General features: G+C 27.8%; 4 protein-coding genes across 9 annotated transcripts; 2 read left to right on the top strand and 2 right to left on the bottom strand.

Annotated features, from left to right (window-relative positions):
- The first annotated feature begins 1041 nt into the window (after positions 1-1041).
- LOC143153415 (phosducin-like protein 3) lies at positions 1042-3010 on the top strand. Of its 5 annotated transcripts, none has more exons than XM_076324549.1 (4): positions 1042-1376; positions 2010-2188; positions 2311-2512; positions 2584-3010. In XM_076324549.1, the coding sequence occupies exons 2-4, from the start codon at positions 2012-2014 to the stop codon at positions 2850-2852; spliced, it is 648 nt and encodes a 215-aa protein (XP_076180664.1). In that variant the 5' UTR covers positions 1042-1376; positions 2010-2011; the 3' UTR covers positions 2853-3010. The 5 variants fall into 5 exon arrangements, with proteins under 5 accessions (XP_076180664.1, XP_076180663.1, XP_076180662.1 ...); XM_076324548.1 differs by having other exon boundaries at positions 1042-1414; XM_076324547.1 differs by lacking the exon at positions 1042-1376 and adding an exon at positions 1431-1681.
- Positions 3011-4806: 1796 nt separating this feature from the next.
- On the bottom strand, positions 4807-9365 carry Scm (Polycomb protein Scm). 2 transcript variants are annotated; one of them, XM_076323982.1, is made up of 8 exons: positions 9043-9365; positions 8630-8914; positions 8306-8541; positions 7662-8229; positions 7159-7347; positions 6502-7077; positions 6207-6361; positions 4807-6023 (listed from the first exon to the last, which is right to left on the bottom strand). In XM_076323982.1, exons 1-8 carry the CDS (start codon positions 9068-9070, stop codon positions 5889-5891), a joined length of 2172 nt encoding a protein of 723 aa, XP_076180097.1. In that variant the 5' UTR covers positions 9071-9365; the 3' UTR covers positions 4807-5888. The 2 variants fall into 2 exon arrangements, with proteins under 2 accessions (XP_076180097.1, XP_076180096.1); XM_076323981.1 differs by having other exon boundaries at positions 8630-8910.
- Positions 9366-9864: 499 nt separating this feature from the next.
- Positions 9865-14738, top strand: Pcif1 (Phosphorylated CTD-interacting factor 1). Its single transcript, XM_076324022.1, has 6 exons — positions 9865-9987; positions 10460-10749; positions 10842-10997; positions 11829-11968; positions 12060-13424; positions 13493-14738. The coding sequence occupies exons 2-6, from the start codon at positions 10492-10494 to the stop codon at positions 13761-13763; spliced, it is 2190 nt and encodes a 729-aa protein (XP_076180137.1). The 5' UTR covers positions 9865-9987; positions 10460-10491; the 3' UTR covers positions 13764-14738.
- Positions 14739-16332: 1594 nt separating this feature from the next.
- Positions 16333-18292, bottom strand: Jmjd4 (jumonji domain containing 4). Its single transcript, XM_076324135.1, has 4 exons — positions 17751-18292; positions 17345-17642; positions 16999-17269; positions 16333-16917 (listed from the first exon to the last, which is right to left on the bottom strand). The coding sequence occupies exons 1-4, from the start codon at positions 17983-17985 to the stop codon at positions 16426-16428; spliced, it is 1296 nt and encodes a 431-aa protein (XP_076180250.1). The 5' UTR covers positions 17986-18292; the 3' UTR covers positions 16333-16425.
- Between the last annotated feature and the right edge of the window lie 1823 nt (positions 18293-20115).

The following is a 20115-nucleotide window of genomic DNA, read 5'->3' as shown; positions in this document are numbered from 1 at the left end:
AGTCACTAGTTCTATCTTTTCTCCTTTATGGCACGCAGCTTGATCTCGCGCGTGTAGGCATTTGACGGAGCGACTTTAACCTTTAAAAAAGGCTAAGCTCTGCACATTAAGTCACATGAATCTATATAAAATAACAATGCTGCGTTAATAAGTAATAAATAATTATGTACAGACAATCTGCGAAAGTACCGTTTTCATAATTTGTTATAAATAGACAAATGTTTAAATTCAATTATAAAATGTTTGTATTTTGTCCAAATATGTGCACACTTAAATGGGGGGCTATTATCATTTAGGGTATTTTTAGTTGTACCTAATTGAAAACTTTTCAAAAATGGTTGGAAGAACATATAATTAAAACTAGCCGAACAATCATATTTGGTTCTGTTTTCATCGGAAGAATCTCGCTAATCAACTGATAATATGAATATATGTACATTACAAAATATAAGATAAAAATTTGTAAGTACATTAGTAACTACCAAACCGATTCGTGCGCGAAACTGTTTTGAAGTTCGATCAGTCGAGTTTTGTTTTTACAGTTGTCGATCGTTTAAGCTGAAAAGAATAGACAATGATGAGTATGATTTTTTCGCATATATTCGAGATAAAATCTTGACACATAGTTAAAGATTACTGATTAAGTCAAAAAATTCACAACTAAATTAAATACATGACATCTTATAGGTTTGTTTACATCAACGTAACAAACTATCTCTGCGACGGCGAATCCATAGTGTTTTTATCAATGGCGTTTTTTCTGCTGTACATTCTGATGTATAATATATTTTTACATACATAATATAATTAAACGTGCAAAACATTAGTTACATGTATAAAAACTGACTTCCAAAAGTAATGATATGTATTTAATAAATAAAAATTTTATCCCTGATTTGATAACCTGTTTTGAACTTTATATATTATGAGCTATTAACAGAGCACTATTATATTACAATTGATGCGACTTATAATACATAGATTTGGTTCTGTCAGTTTAGGTTAGTCATTTCGAAAGGATAAAAGTAGTTAAAATCGTTCCATAACAAAATCTCCGTGATGCGCTGAGCGGCATATACACATGCGTGATGGAAAGAAAAAATAGTACCTTTATTCTTTAGCCTTGATATGGAAGATTAAACCATATGATTCGGTAGATGAATTTTGTCACCTACAGAGAAAGTCACCAGATTCCATGGATTTCTTTTCCTTCATGGCGCACAGCTCGATCTCGCGCGTAAAGAGCTAAATGGTTGCGCGTCATAGCTGCATAGAAGTACCATACCGTTGATTGCATGACGGAGCGATTTTAATATTACATACATATTACATACAGGAAACGACTACATCAAGTTTATAACTTTACACCAATCACAGTTGAGAACGAGATTCACTTAAAGCATCTAAATAATAAGTATTAAGTTTAGGTTACTGTGTATATGTTATTCCTAAGCTGTCATTATTTAGTAATCCCACCTTAATGTTTTTAATATGTTCAATACCTGTAAATGTTTGGAAATAATTTTCTCAAAAAACTTTGAACAGTGTACCCTTTATTTTTCAAAAGTTCTTGTTTCTACAATGTATTTCTAATACATATAACATTTTTAAAAATTAGTAATTTATGGGTTATTTGAATTCTAATCAGAAATTAAATAAATTACAAGTAAAACAAAGAAAGGTATATTTTCCGTGGCATAAATGACACTGACATACTTTTCTCTGCCTGACTGGCCCCAAGATTGACTGGAACGTACAAAGACTCCTTATACGGTCAAACTGATAACGAATTAGCAAAAAGTGTTCTGTTAGTAAAAAATTAATCTATTACAATGTACAACATCAAATATTACATACAATGTACTTGAACTTCACAAGTTATTGCTTTATTTGAATATACAGTAAAAATAATTATTTTGACAGTAACTATTATTAATGTTTCTTTCAATTAAGATAATTTATATTTATGTAGTTTATTTACAAGTTGTACAAATTATATTTTTAATTAGAGATGGAGACTGTTTTGCAAGAGAAAGTGATAGAAGCAACACAATGTGTTGAAAAACAATTAGATGCTGAGCTAGAAAAATTGGATAATTTAGATATCAGTGATTTTGAAAAATTACGTGAAAGTCGATTAAAAAAATTAAAAGAACTTCAACAACAAAAACAAAATTGGCTATCTTTGGTAATGTATATTTATTAAATTGTTTATAATATTTTCATAAGTACATAATTTCATAAGATCATGTTAGAATATATAAACATTTATCATATTCAATTATTATTTGGTATTGTACATAATTTTAGGGTCATGGAGAATATTCAGAGGTGTATGATGAAAAAGAATTTTTTGAAGTATCAAAAAAATCGGAAAATATTGTTTGCTTATTCTATAAAGATGATTCGCCAAGATGCAAAATAGTGGATCATCATCTCAAAATTCTTGCTAATGAACATATAGAAGCAAGATTTTGTAAATTAAATGTTGAACGGTGTCCATTTTTAACTGGTAAATCATAATCTATCTATAACTTTCTGAATCTTGAACTTTCCAATATTAATGTACACTGATGTTTTTAGAACGTTTAAGAATCAAAGTTATTCCTACAATTGCTCTTATTCTAAATAGTAAAACTAAAGATTATATTGTGGGATTTACTGACCTGGGAAATTGTGATGATTTTTCTACAAAAACTTTGGAGTATAGAATTTCACTCTCAGGTGTAATCAAATTTGATGATAACTTTTCTTTGGAAAATAATAAAAAACCATGGTTATCACAGGTTTTGAAATCTAAAACTATTAAAGGATCTAGTTCTTTAAACTCTGATGATTCAGATTTGGACTAAAAATATTTTTAATAACTAAGAAAAGTCCTTACAAATACATATTGCTTACATTCTTATTAAATTACTTCTTTTCATGTTAAATTATAAGTTTATTTGTATTAAAAATGTTTATCTATGTAACAATTTTGATTAATAAAAATTCACAATAATTAAATCAATACTGTATTTGAGTGTATAAAATATCTATGTTAATATTTTAGTACTAATTATAAAATATTATTAATTACAAAATATTGATATTGTTGCTATATTTTTCTTATATATATTTTTCGCATTTTTTTTAACAATTTACTTACTGTTATAAGAATATAAAAATACTTTTAGTGTTGTTTTTCTTTTCAGATGAAATAAATATATATAACTTCTTTAACATTATTCTAAGGATCTATTGTATCAGATGCAACTGTTTGTTGACAGCCATAAAAGATTGACACAAAGTAAACAGCCTCTTTTTTATAATTTATCAAAAAAAAGCTAATGTTTATTCAGGAATAATTTTATAATAGCATTTGATTATCTATGATGTCTGAATATAATGCAATTGTCTGTTAGCTGAAAATGTTGATAACAAAAAAAAATGTCACTCTAAAATTGTACTATTTTTTTATTTCAAATTATATAGCAGCAAAATATGGAAATAATACCATTATTGAGAAATGTTATTTAAATCCATTTCATTTAATTAAATTTAATGATTTTTTCTTAAATTTTACTATTATTAGACTATAAATAATCCATAAAACAATATATAACTCATTACATTGCTTTATTTTACAGTAAAGTTTGATATATGGCATATGCATTTAACATTAATAACATTACTTTTTAAATTCTCAATTGAATCTGAAGATGAATATGATTGAGAATATATTTTAATGTTATTATTCTAAACATGCTATCTGTATATATGCATAATTTCTTGCATATACGTACAAGAAATTCATGTTATTTAAGCTTTACAACATGTTCAAGATAAATTGAATGTAGTGAGAAAATATTCTGTTTCTTACATTTATATATATTTAATACCTAATTTTTAGTACTATAATTATGCAATGTATCACAGAGATAATTTTGCATACATTAAGAATTATTATATGTACACATTAAAATAAGGATTGTATTTATACTATTGTTAATGTATTAATTTGCAACTGTTACTCACAGTACATACTTATAATGAAAAGAAAATAAAGGTAAGGGAATACAATACTGTATCTTAAAAAATCTTTAAGAAATTATATAAATCACATTATAATGCCCCTGCCTACGAATTATACATTTAGTGATCATAAAAGTTTTTTATGAAATTATATTAATAAATATATTATATAATATTTAGAAAACCTTTTTACATGAAAGCAGCAGTAGAAAGAATACATGTGTTTTCACTAATATAAAATATATAAACATTTATGCACATAAATATGAAAGTGCACATTCTAAATACAATTATTATTGGGAATGCAAATTGCAAGAACATGACATAGCAATTCGTATTTATTTGAATTACATGTTTGAAGTTAGATTTGATAAAAAACGTGTTTTATTAGGTATTTATTGCTTAATTAAAAATAGAATAAAATGTTAAAGAAATATAAAAAAAGAGATTACATGTTTGAATTCACTCTAACGTAAATCATATTTATATGTACTCTAGATTTTTGATTTTATAACTATATATTTGTCTTGTAAATTCAAATCAGAAGAATTTATTGTTTATAATACTTTGAATTATTTATGAATTATATTTATAATTTATAAAAAAATGTGAATTACATTATATAATAAACATGAAACGAAATATTGGTTGCATGTATAAAATCATACTGTATTATTTGAGTTATTAATACATTGTTAAACGATCAGAATAATTGCATACAAATTTAATAATTCTTAAATGTGTATAGAATTAAACAAAACGTCATTAATTACACTTTGTACATATATTTTTTTTTAAAGTATTCGTTTAAATAAAAATGCGTAAAATATCAACCTTTGCTTTAACATTATTATGTTGACGAATACTATATTTGGAAAGTAGTTACGTGAAATTATACTGCTATTTAAAATAAGAAAGTAAATTCAAAAATATGTTCAATGGAGCATTCATTGTACTATATATACTTTCTGTCGCTTTTTATGTCACAAATAAAGTCTAAAATAATTGAGATTGCTTAATCTTATGAGATCCTACATCTGTCCAATCAAAGATTTTAATGATATTGGTGGGATGAATCTAGAGATCAAATGGTGACATTCTGTAGAATATTATATTTCAATGGGCATTTTTTATAAATAATACAAATTTTTGATAGAAGAGACTTTAAATTTAAATGTTTTATAAGGAAGCATCTTCAATTAGTGCGAATAGCGCCTGCTTTATAAGTAGATTTTCATTGTAAAATATTAAAATGTAAGATTAACTATGTAAGATAAACTTTAATTATTTACAATGCCCATTAAAATATTGTATAGAATATCGACATTCGATCTCTAAATTTAACCCTTCAAATATCATTAAAATCTCTAATGATATTTATTGAATCTGGGACGATTATAGGATCTTCTTACTAAACAATAACAGTTTCTTCCGAGGAAATATGTAAAGATTACAATAAAATTTTAAAGTGACAAACACGTTGCAGAAATACTTCCTTAATCTGGTACTTAATAATAGTATTTGGGGTTAAATCAACTAGTTTAATTCGATCCCACAAGAAGATACTATTACTTATGTAATAAACATAAGTAACAGTAAAGATTTTACATTCACGTAACTAATGTAATTTAACATTTCTCTGAGAACAAAAACATATTTAAATACTAAAATAAAATTAAACTTTGATTTGTTTGACTTAAATTCTATGTTAATTGATAAATGAATAGGTTTTAAAAGATTATAACCAATATATTCACATTATTTTAACAACTTATATATATTATTTTGTTCTCAATAATGAAAACAAATTTGACCAGCCAGTTTACGTATTGTGTTGATTTAACTCACTATACATATTTTGTTGTTTGACAAAGTCATAGAAGCATATGCCTTCTGCCTTTAATACGATTTACCAAGTTGCATATTTTAAGAGCTGGCCCAAGTTTTAATCCCATATATTTCATCATCATGTCAGAATTTAAAAGTAATAAAGCTTTTCCATCAATTTCCTGAAAATAATATAGTGTTACTAACAATAATTAATATCTTATATCTATAATACAATTATTTTTCTACCCATAACTATATAATTATTAGACATTATATAAAAAATATTGATCTTAATGTAGAATTATATCAGTTATTGATTTAGATATTATTATATTCAAAAATATATACATATACTAGCTTACATGTTTTCTGAATAAATCAGCATGTTGTCCCAACGCAGGATCAGTGACACCAATATAATGTATTACATCTTCAATAGTCCATTCTGCTGGTTCAGTAGAAGCTGTACGATTCATGGAACTTTCAGACTGAGTAGTGGATGTTGCAGCTTCAAGTTCTAATTATAACAGTAATGCTTTTTAATTTGCACTAAATTATTAACATAATAATATTTAGTTAATAAATACAAGAACGTATAAATGGAAAAATCAGACACCTTTTTACTTTTAATTATTATATATTTACTTTAATTATTACCTGGAACAGATTTCCGAAGTTGTTTTGCAGCTGTTGGTGATGAGAGTGTTGAATTATTCATACTTGGCACAGAATTTTGTTGTATCTGCTGTTGTTGGATAGTTGATGATAAACTTTGTTGACTTTGGGATGACCATCTTCTTTTTTCTGTAGTACTAGTACTATTAGTTGTAGCAGTAGTTATATTAACTGTTTCTTCACTATTTGTGGATTGTGGTTGTTGAGTATTTGGACATTTATTGCATGCTTCTTTTCTTCTAAATAACAGATGCTCGCATGCACAAAGGTCTTCAAGTTGTCGCCTAATGTATATATAAAAATCCTCTTCTTCCATAAATATTGGTAACCTAACAGAAGTAGGTTTACTCTCTAAAATTAAGCTTATGCTTTCTCCTTCACCACGTTTTAATAAGCTTAGCATTTGTCTTGGACTCATTGCTGCCATCAGGAAAGCTTGAAATATATCTCTTGTAACATTTAATATGGGACCAGTGCCAAATTGTGCTGGCATTGCTTTTACTTTACGAGGATCAAAGTAAGGACCACATGTGCAATTATGGTTTACATAAATTGTAACTGTAATACAACAGAAGTAATGAGTCAAAAAACAATAAGTAAGCATCAAGGAGAAAGTTATGTAATTGTAATAATGCATACCATTCTCTAAAGAATGTGGTTTGGTATTAGCTGTACTAGTATCAGGTTCTGTAGCTGGTTGCGGAGGAGCACTGGAACCTGCAGGACTCACTAATGCAACAGCTGGTTCTTCATTAGTACCGCCACCTGATATTGCCATTACCGGTAAGACGTTACTAGTCCTTGACTTAAATCTATTAGGCCCTGTTGCTGTAAATATTTATGTAAATTAATTATTAACCCAATAATGATAGCCTCTATAAGTAATATAAACCTCAGTGGTAGGTTTAGCTTACTTTCTCAAGAGTAAAAAGCATAAATTGTTGACCTAACTTTTTTTTCAAACTTAAAATTTAAATTTTCAAAGCATAAATTCTAAAAACTATTGAGTAGAAAATAGCTGATACTGATATTGTTGATGAGTTAATTACCAAATATCTAATATTATCAATGTTAATATGTTTAATAGAATGCACATTTTAGTATTATTATGATATTATAGACATTATTATTATATTTCTTACATTTTTGTCTTGGTGGCTGTAATGGATGACCACTTTTAAAACACCACCCAGCAGGAAAGATATCTCTAGAGTCAAAACGGCACCAATAATCAAATGCTCCCCTCCAGCCATCAAATGTAATATGTATCATATCATCTTTAACAGCACCAACTGTTGCTGTACATATGAGTTGTGGATTTTTTTTATCTATGGCTTCTAGTTTATGCCCAACTTCGAACATATTAGAACGTGGTGTTTTTGGTTCACGTTTAAATACTTTAGCAGGTGCCATTTCTGCACCATTTAGTGTTTTCAAAAGAAACATGGGCCAACTGGAAGCATTCATTCGGAAGCCCAAGGGAGGTTGCAACATGCCTCCAGATTTCTCGCAATGACCAATTGGATGAATCTCATTACTATCAACCAAACGCCAAAAATCATTTTTATTATCCGAACCATCTAGTCGTAATCTCAGGCGTGGACCAAGAACACCAACTACAGTTGCAATACAAGTTGATGTTAAATTACGAGGATCAAGGGCTTCTAACTTCATACCCATTTTAAATTCATTAATTGGTGGAACTTCATGCTAAAATTAAATTTACGTATTTATTTGTGTTTCTTAATTGAAATTTATTGTATTGAATATTATTGATTTATTATACCTGTTTAAAGCATTCAACAGGTGCAGCTTGACTATTTGTTTCTTTCAAATAAAGATCCCAATCAAAAGTTTGATACGTTTCATATTGAAATGGACCAGTTGAAGTTGATGGAGGATGAGACACGGTTGTATGATTATTTGTATTTGCGAAAGATTGAGTTGTGGATGGGACATTATTTCCACTTAATAATCCTGATGGTGAAAGAGATGGTGCAGGCGATGATTGGTCCCTATTATCTATCAAAAGAAAATTAATTATTAATGTAATACAAAACAATACAATAAGTAATATTTTAATTATTTTTAATTTTTAAAAATCACTAACTCTTTTTTACATCTGTTTGTCCATCCTTTTTCTGATGCTTATTCAAACAAAATGAAGAACAAAAATCTTTTGTAGGTCCATCTTTTTGTTCCAATCTCACTGGTGTGCCCCTAATAACATTGTCACATTGAACGCAAGCACCTCGTACATAAGCTTTACGAAATTCAGATAAACAGGTTTCTGAACAAAATTCTTTTTTCCCATGTTGTGTTGGAAGAACATATTTTAAAGGTTGTTTAGTTTCTCCACACCATGTACAAGAGTTTTTTGATTTTGGTGGTCTTCCTGGACATATTTTTATAAATTTAAATGCTTTAAAGTTAACATAATACAATATACACAAAATATGTGGTTTAAATACATGCTTGAATTATATAAAATATAGAGAATATTTAGTTATAATTCTTGTATACCTCGCATTTTGCTTTGCGTAGACGACATAGTTCTTCATAGAAACACGATAATTGGTACTAAAATTTACCGCATAACAATACTAGTTTAATTCAATAATTAAGGACATCTTTGCGTCTATTAATAAAATAAATTTTGTAAGCACTATCCAGTTTTAAATCGAGGAAACTTCACTACTACCCGGTTTACGTATACATTACACATATATTCGTATGGCGCAGGATACCTTCTTATTAACTTTCATATAAACAGTAATTTAATAAAATCTTCTGATAATTATTTCGTTACAATCAAAATAATATATTCCGTATCAAAAGTTATTATGTCAAGCCGCCATATTGCTTTGATTTGGCCGCGCAATCCTTAGATAAAAAGGTAGTAGAAAGGAGTCACTAAACGAATATCCATACTCTAATGACACAAAGTATATACATATAACCTGTTGTAGTATTGCAAAATTTCTAATATGAATGTTTCGTTACTTATAATTTGACTTTCGATTGGAACATGTTAATAAAAATGATATTTTACTTTAAAAAATTTTGTTATGAATTATAATGTAAGTTTTAATTTTTTTTGTAATATTTTAATGTTTGTTTGAAAATTAATGTCTGAGAATCTATATCATGAATATTATTAAATTGAGTTTTAACTACGTAATATACATAATTAAATATTTATAATGCTTTTATATAATAAAAGTAAATAATATTTGTAAATAAGTACTTTTTCAATGTTTCGTTTAACATGAAGGTGCACTTGTTTTTACATGAATATACCTACATACTATTCAGTGTGAGAAAAGCTTTAACTTTACCATCGTCAGAATTTCAGTCAAGCAAATGGTATCTCACGGGTGGAGGTCGTTGCGTCAAATTTCACAAATCATGAATGAATTCTAAGTTCTGTTGTATATTTTCTACGAATTCAGAACATTGTTAACCCTAGTAAGTTATATCTTAACAATTAAACAATTTTTACAAATTTACGTAATTCTACATTGTGAAAAATCGTAAATTTATCAGACGTTTTCGGAGCATGTAAACAAACACTGAATTACGAAATGTTGTCACATAATTCGTTTTCTTTGTATTTGCAAGTTTACTAAAAATTTATAAAAAAAATTATATTCTTATTTATTTTTATTTACTTATAATTCAATTAAAATGTGACTAATAGTTAGAAAGTATAAAAATACTTTCTAGTAAAATAAAAACCATTGTTTTTGTTTACACGTCTGCAAATCATCTACAATTATTGTAAAAATAAATAGAAAAGTGTTTTATAATGTTTTGTATTGACTTGCAATACGAATAATTATTGAATTCAACAAACAAGATGAATATATCTTTATTGCTAATAAATAAAAGTACATAAACTGTACAACAAATTAAGTGTTTTAATAAATGTTATGTGCAGTATAAATACTCCTACAAAACATATATTAAACAATGAATGAAGTGAGTGGAGGAAAACAAGATATACCCAACACTTCTACTTGGGAAACGTTATCAGGACAATCTGCATCTTCTTTTTCTACTATGCATCATCATCATCAACCTTTACAACAAGACACAAGTCCAACAGTTGCACAAGTCATAGTTCCTACTCCTGTAAAACTTCAAGCACCTATGTTAAGTTCAGCACAAACTATAGCTGACCATTGTTCACAACTTGGTCACATACAACAACCAACTTTAATAACACAGGTAATGATATATTAAGAAAATATACAAAACTGATTCAAAGTAATGTAAGGTTACATTTTTTGTTGTGACAAGTTTTGTATAAATGGTTGTAGGGTACTCCACCAGGAACTTTTCCAGAGTCCGAACTTTCGCCTGAACTACAGCAACAGGGCTGGAAAAAATTTTGGAGTAAACGAGAAAATCGACCATATTTTTGGAATAAATTAACTGGAGAGTCTTTATGGGTAGTGCCTCCTTTGAAACCTCAGGTACTACAATATAAAATCTATTAGATCGTCTGGAAAGTTCATGCCATTTTCAAGGGTAAAACTGTAGTTTGTAATTTTAAATTAATAACTTATCTTACAAACACACATAATTGATATCTCTATTTATAATCTTTTCTCAGTTTTTAGGTAATTTTGCTATATTATTTTCATAAAATATTTGCTTTGTCTTACTAAACAATTTTTCAATGTCTCTTTAAAGGTTTTTCTTATTATATAATGTTGTAACATATCAAAAAATGATAACCCAACAATGCGATGTCAAGTGAATAAGGTCGATGTAAAATTTTCCAACTAAAATTGTGTAATTTTTTTGTACCTTTCATGCCATGTGTGGTTTAGCACTATTATTCTGGATACTAACTGTATTAATTTGTTATCCTTCAGTTTGTCTAGCTATGCATGGTATATATTTGAATTTATTGTTTTATTTATTTAAAGTAATACATAGATTAAGATAATGGATTATGCTTAGATGCCACCATGGTTTTACAACTTTATAAGGCAATTTATGTTTACATCAGTTTTTTGTTTCTGTATTGTTGTATAGTAGTCGATTGTCATCCTCAGTTACTACACATTTAAAAGATATATCATTTTTGTTACAATTGGAGAGTACAGGATTAACACGTACTGTACCCAAACACTCAATTTCAATACCATTTCAAGTATCTTTTTAAACTATCACAAACAATTTGAAGTTTTTAATCAACTTATACTAACATTGCATTTGAAGCAGCATGAAATTTCTAGATGGCTTGATAGTTATCAATTAGTATTGACTTATATATGTTAATTATATTTTTATTCAAGTTTGATCCAATTACGGATCCACTTGGCATCTGTAGTGTACAACCTGTATCTGGAAATGGAGCCATTCTCTCTGGAGGGGCAGTTAAACGTAGAGCTTCGGAGGATAGTATTGTTCCACCTGCAAAGAAATTTGTATTAGCGTACGTCTAAATAATTTATGTGATTTTTGTTTTCTATGTTAAGTTACTTTCTAATATTCTAATGTTTCAACATATTTTAATCTGACAATAGAGGTCCATGGGATTTGGAGATTCCAACAAATGTTATAATATATGAAAGAGCACCATCAAATTTACCTCATGTCCATCCTGAAGCAGAAGCATTACGTTGTGGTTTACTTGCAAAACTAAGGCAATGTTATCAAGAATTGTGTCATACTCGTGAATCAATAGATGCACCTAAAGATTCTTTTAACAGATGGTTAATGGAAAGAAAAGTTATAGACTGTGGCTCAGACCCTCTTTTACCAAGTCAGTGTTTTCCTGAAATTTCTATGTCCATGTATCGTGAAATTATGAATGACATCCCCATCAAATTAGTCAGACCAAAATTTACTGGTGATGCGAGAAAACAGTTATCACGATATGCAGAAGCTGCAAAAAAAATGATTGAATCAAGAGCAGCTTCATCTGAAAGCAGGAAAGTAGTAAAATGGAATGCAGAGGATACATTTCAGTGGTTGAGACGAACAGTGGGTGCTACATTTGATGATTTTCAAGATCGTCTTGCACATTTGAAACGACAATGTCAACCACATCTTACTGAAACTGTAAAAGCTAGTGTTGAGGGTATCTGTTTGAAAATTTACCATTTATCGACAGAATATGCAAAAAAAGTGAAAGATAAAAATAACCAAATATTAAAGGATAATGGTTTAGGAAATGTTATACCATTAGGTGGACCAGCTAGTACACAAAGAAAAGTTTGGTGTTACCCAGTGCAATTTTCACTTCCAACTCCTCGCCTTCCACAATTGGATTATCTTCCTGAACGAGAACAAACATTATTGCGTTTTCATGGTGATACTGTGTGTATTAATAATATGCATCTTGCCAAATTGGAACATCTATACAGATACAATTGTTTTGATGATAAAAAGTTTGAAATGTTTCTACCTCGTGTTTGGTGTATGTTAAAGCGTTATCAAACATACCTTGGAATTAATGAAGGTCAAGCAACACAAATGGCCCTCCCTGTTACAGTTTTTGAATGTCTTCAAAGATCATTTGGTGTGACATTTGAATGCTTTGCGTCTCCATTAAATTGCTACTTTAGACAGTATTGTTCAGCATTTGCCGATGTAGATTCTTATTTTGGATCAAGAGGACCTTTTTTGGACTTTAGGCCTGTAAGTGGCTCATTTCAAGCTAATCCACCATATTGTGAGGAACTTATGGAGGCCATGGTCAATCACTTTGAACGTCTTTTGGCTGATTCAGCTGAACCTTTATCTTTTGTGGTATTTCTACCAGAATGGCGAGATCCAGCACCTAATGCTCTTATTAAATTAGAAGGTAGTCATTTTAAACGAAAACAAGTAGTAGTACCTGCTATGGAACACGAATACAGACATGGATTTCAACATATATTACCAAAGTAAGGTTTAATATATAATTTGTATGCTGATTAAAAAATAGTTAGACTACAAATATTTCTCATTTCAGAGGTGAAGTTAATATTAGGGCAGCGCATGGAACATTAGTTGTGTGGTTACAAAATGCAGCTGGTGCTGCTCGTTGGGGACCTACAGAGGAGAGAGTTGAAGCATTATTAGAAGCATGGCGTCCAGGAAAAGAAAGAGAACGGGATAGGCAAGAACTTTTATCACCACCCAGACAAACACATCAACCAATACCTTCCACACCTATTCCTGTTTTAACAACGCCTACAACTCCAACAGTACAGTTACAGACATTGTCCACACATCCTATATAATTATTATATAATTCAGTTTTGGAACATAGAAAGGAAGAGTAAAATAAGTCTTGTGCTTTAATTTTAATTCTTTCCTACAAGAAATCGGATTTTTTAGGGAAAATATTTGATATATAACTTATCAATTTATTTCATATGGTTAAAATATATAAACAGTGCAGTGATTTTAAATGTCGGTTTTAGGTAGTTTAATTACACGTACATTAATACTTTAATACTATATACTATATATTGTATTAGTTGACACATTAATTAATTTCATTTGAAAAGGATATATACATAAATAGATGTGTATATATACGTTCACAAAGGACAACATTCATTCAAATATTATGATATTTTATTATGTCATATATAAATTTCATAAAAAGTTCTTTCTATTAAAAATAGTAAGAATTTAATATTTAATTTGAATAATTCTTTTGTGATGTTTATCATACAGTGCAATTCCATTACCTGTTTCCATAAGAAATGTTAAAATGTGTAAGATGTGACAATGATGTATCTATTATATAGGTATAAAAACATCATTCAATAATTAATATAAAATCATGTTGCGTGGAGTCTAATCTTTGTAATAGTGTTAATTGTTGTTAATTAATAAGGATACTTTGTGAGACGTGATACCTTAGATAGTAGAGGTACTTGCCATGCAAGCAGAAATTGGTACTATCATGAAAAGTTAAATGCGAAATGCGCGCGCGTGTGTGTGTATGCGTGTGCGCTCGAGTGTGTAAATAGTGAAATACATACTATATTTACTTGTTTTTAATTGGAAGATTACTTTGTATGGACATAATTTAAAGTAATATTCCTTTTTATACCTTGTATCCATGACAATCTTTTCTTTTAGTGTAAAATAACAAAGAAGTGCGACAGACATTGTTTTTTTAAAGTGTATCTTCATCAGTGCAATATTTTATATAAATATTTAAATAGAGTTTATGAAAGGAGATATGTACAGAAATATATTAACTTCCTGGACAGATAATATTTTTGTTATTTTTCGGTTACTTTTCAGAATTTTAGACCTACATTTGATAAACTTATACAAAACAAAATGGTAAAAAATTTTTCTATTTACTAAATCATTTATAACAAACTGATAATAATTATGTTTTCTTAAGTTTTATCTAAATTGAAGATATATTTCTATCTTCATTGTAATTCTCATGCTGAACAAAAAATTCATGTGTTATTTTTATATAATGAACATTGTTTTCTCTCATAGTAATATATTGTTCTATTAACATATAAACATAATTTGAAAAAGAATAGTTCAGGAATTGTAGGCTTTCATCATATTTTTATAATGTTAGCTTTTTCATAAGTGATCCCAATTAAAAAGCTTCTGATTTTACAATAATATGAAATATGTTATTAAGAGAAGAACGGAAAATTTGTTTTGTAATAAAAATGCAAATTACATACAATATGCAAAAGCAGGAGATAACTAATAATAATTTAAGAGTATCATGTATACATAATATCATCATATTATAATATGTAAACATAATAATATACACAAGTAAATTTATTTTACTAACAGAAAATGAGAAAGTTCACATCTTATGTCCAATATTATAAAAATCTTATTATTATTTTAATTAAGATAATATGCATAATAATATCTATACATATCTTATAGATTTTATACACTTTCTTTTATATACATATATGTAGACAACAAAAAAACTCACCACTATTGAAATAGAAGTATATTGTCTTTTTTTATACACACACTACAGATTACTTAAGGAACTCATACATTTTTGAAGTCAGAAAAAAATGTTTCAAACAAAAATTATTTAATATAGATGAGATGGAAAGACCACATGGTGGTAACTTTTTATCACATTTACATTCTTAACTACCATGTTATACTTTTATATTTATATTGTGTTAGAAGGGTTGAAACATTTTGGAATAAAATAATAAAATATAATAATAAATAAGAGAATGAAACAAAATATATTGATTTATCTTTTATCACTTTAGAGACAAATTATTCTTACTTCTTATGTGATTTAACTTTCAGTAAAATTAAATTTAATATAATTATAACATTTTACAATTAAAAATCATTTATTTGTGACTATTAGATAATAGAATTTCGCCTTTTGTTTTTATTGTTCTTTTATATTATATTTGCGTATAGTATTTACAATATACAAAATTTACATTATATATAAGTATTATATATTTACATATATTTATATTATGTATGTACATTGTAATAATATGACTACTCAAGAATTGAATTTGTTATTGCTAAGATATCACGAAACTATATTTAATAATTACAACGATAAAAAAATAATTAATGTTATATTATGCACTGTTGATGTTATATTAATAATGTTGTCATACATGAATGAAATAACATTCTACATGTTATTTTTTAAAAATTATTCATGATTTTTCTTAAATTGGAAAACTGCTAGAATAAAGTAAGTATACTCAAACAAAAACTCCTTCCATTGTTATTAACCATATAATTTTTATTTCATTCTATGTAATTTATATTAGAACCATTATATAATTAAACAGTTAAAAATGCATTTTTAAATCAATTTTTTTCTAATTGTATAAAAATTTTCCTATTATATTATTTACATAAATTATACTATTTACACATTATAAATAGAAACTGTGATTTTGATCATGTTTCATCTTTACTTTTAATTTCAGTATCTGTTTGTATTAAGGAAGAATCTTCAACATTGTGTGTTTGTAGGAGTAATACAATTTTATTTAATAATTTATGACCTTGCTTTCTTTTGCAAATTAAATCATAAATGGATTTCTCTTCTGCATCATTTATAAAGTCTATCAATACCAATCTTATTGCATCAAGATCAAATATACAGTGATTTATTCCAAATTCGTATTTATTAAAGCTTATTACTCGCTCTTTCTTCAAAATCATATTTAAACGTTGTTTAGCTATAAACAATATGAAATCGAAAAATAGATTATAATCCATTCCATATGTTGATTTTAATATTAATTGACAATGTTCTGCCCAATTATTCATATCTTGACAGTCATGAATTTCTTTCATTACAGAACATAATTCTTTTTTTAATCCATGCCATACATCCATGATATTGCATCCATTGATCCAATTATGATTAATAGAAATTGTATCTTCCTGTTGAAAAGCATTACACTAAATGCATCATACATATAAGATATTTTTGTTACTTTGATAATAACACTTAATTACCCTTACCAAATTCCAAACTTGATGATGCCATCCAGAGGGTACAAATACAATTTCTCCTTGGTTTTGAATCACATCAATATACTTTAATGCACGTTTATCATAGGCTTTATATTTTGTATAATCATTAAGTTCTTCAGATGTTGCATCATATATTAATTGACCATGAATATCTCGCAGAAAGTCTTCTTGATGTGGAGGGAAAAGTAACCAACGTTTCTTTCCAACTATGTTTGCAGACCAACTATATGATCCAAACACATCTGCATGCAATGGTGTCCTAAGCATAAAAAAACATTTTCTTATAGCAACTTTATAAAATAAAGAATTTAATGCTTAAAAGAATTTGTTTTACCATGTTCCATTTGGTCCCATATATACAAATCTATAATCGTCATTCAATTCTGGATTTGCAATATAATATTCATTTAACCAATCAGATGCAAAATACTGGGGAATGTTGTACATAGGATAGTTAGGAAACAATCTTGGACAATGCCAATCTTTTAAATATAAAAGTGACATAGAATCTGAATGAGTACTTTTTGTATAGTCTATCCAATAATTTAAATAATCTCTCATTTTCATATCATCTTTAGGTTGTGAATTATAATACTTTTTATTACAATCTGCAACTGGTACTACATTATTTCCTATAAACAATTTTAAATAATACAATATGAAGTTTTATATTTCAAATAATATATACCTAAAGCAACACGAAAGAACGAAAAAAAATGTATGTTATGGACGATATTTACCAAACACTAAATCAAGAGCATCAAAGTCGGGTGCGTTGTCATCACTCCATTGTCTTCTACACGACCAATTTTCTGTCACTTTTGAATTAAAGATACATGGTTTATTCGGAATTAAATACTTTGAAAAAAATTCATCATAAGTTATCGATGGACTAACATGATCAATCCAATCTACTATGGTGGTATCTTTGTTAACAGATAACCTTTTAGTCTTAATTTCGAGCAGTTGTAACATCGTGCACTTTCACTTTTTATTAAACTATATAATGTAACTTCAATATATATTTATATGATATGATGAGTGTAGAAATCAACAATGACGTATAGCTGTTTTCAACAAATTATAACGCTGTTTTTTTAAGCACTTACAATGTCAGATATACTATTTAAAAATCACCTTCAATTTTATCAAGTTGTACACACAGTATATATATGATTTATGCAATATTATATTTTTGATCGTTGATCATTTATTAGCACATACCGTACAACGAATTATCTGTAATAAACTGTTGTCGGCTGTGTTTGTTTACTACATAGTATATCTAAACATATTGACTATTATTATTTATTTTCTACCTGTTTGACTTTTTTTCGTAAAAAACTATGAAGATTACAGTTATTAATTAATATAATTTATATAATAAGTAATATACAATTAATATAATTTACTTCAATATCTTATAGTAAAATAATATACACACATATGTATGTACTACATATATCATATTGTGTGTCGTGTGTGAGAGCGCGTGCGTGTGTATGTAGTATATACTACAGTAGCTGTGAAAATTTTTATATTTATATATTATACAATATCTTTTGAATACAATTTAAAATTGAATTTCAAAAATGCGTAATAATAGATCAATTTATTTATTCTTCATTCAGCGATACAAAAGAGTCTCAAACCACGTGATTTGCACAGGACCGAAGTGCCAAACACTGTGACCCGAATACACATACGCAATAGAAATTAAACAAAGAATTATTTATGTATAATAATTATAATTCTACTGTGTCTACAAAGTCAATAAAAGAATATATATAAATATATAGAATAAAATTATTATTTTATATAATAGTATGTAAAATTAATATGTATAATTATAATACATAAAAATATATTTAAAAAAGGTAACCACGTCCTGGTTATTTCAATCATTTGTGGAATCTTCTGTGTTCCAATACACTCTGCATCAAACCTACGACACGCTTCTAAATAGAGACACAGCAAACCAATGAAGTTTGTTATATTCATATGGTTTTGTATCAAAATATGTATTTTATCTCGCGAAATAAAATATCGAAGTTATTTTTCCTGTTTTATATATTTGCCATAAAATGGTTTATTAATAAGACCTTTAACTTAGAGCTGAAGTCCTGACATAAGTACAGTACTGTTTCTATACTTTAAAGACAAAATCCAACAAGATATATTTGTGTCTAAGCTAAGGTTTGCTTATTCAACCATAATGACGAATTTACCAACAAGCTCCGGACGAAATGCCAATTTTATTCTTGTCGTCTTTTTCTTTGATGTTCCAAACTTCAGAAGGAATCAAATAATATATTCTAAGGAATTAATGAGTCTAACGTAGCCATTAATTCCTTGATTTTAAGTTACTGTACAAAGTGTACGACAGTAGGTGCTTAAAATTTAAGGGGTATTTCGAATTTCCTGTCCGAGTTATTAATTGCTAAAAATGCACGTAAAAGGTATCAGAAGTGATGAAGTTAGGTTCGATTTAAACGAGCAACTTCTGTCGTAATCTTGCAACGACACCGGCTTCGTTGTCAATTCCATAGTATCATTAGTTGGTAGTCGCAAAGTCGACAAATCGGTAAATCGCACGCTCATTACATTATACAATTAAAAATGTGATCCTGCTAAATTGCATAGCCATAACCACTGTACAATCGTAACGACAGAAGACGTGCGGACGTCAACTGTTTACACGAGGGCAGTAACCTACTGTATGTTTATTATTACTACAAACCTAGAGTAATTAAAATATAATAAAAAGTTTGACAAAAATTTGTTATACATTTTTATTCTTAGTTATATTTATATTTTTTAGAAGGTAAACTAGAGAATATCATTTCAACAAATTCAATTTTTGAAATAAAATGCAAACTCAATTTTTGTCATTTCCAATATAGAATTAAATTTTTTGAAATATCTTAAATCTTTTAAACTCTTTCCGTGTTTTCCCTAGTTTACCTTTTGAAAAATTGTCACTGCATTACCCAACGTATACGGCTCGTTCACACATTTATACATTTTAGTACCACCTCTTTGATAGGCAGCGCTATAAATTTTGCTTCAACTTATAACACGTGAGAGTGGCCCCCCTGTAGTATG

Source organism: Ptiloglossa arizonensis, chromosome 12 (assembly GCF_051014685.1).
Source record: "Ptiloglossa arizonensis isolate GNS036 chromosome 12, iyPtiAriz1_principal, whole genome shotgun sequence".
NCBI lineage: Eukaryota > Metazoa > Arthropoda > Insecta > Hymenoptera > Colletidae > Ptiloglossa > Ptiloglossa arizonensis.
This window is presented reverse-complemented; position numbering and strand designations above follow the sequence as displayed.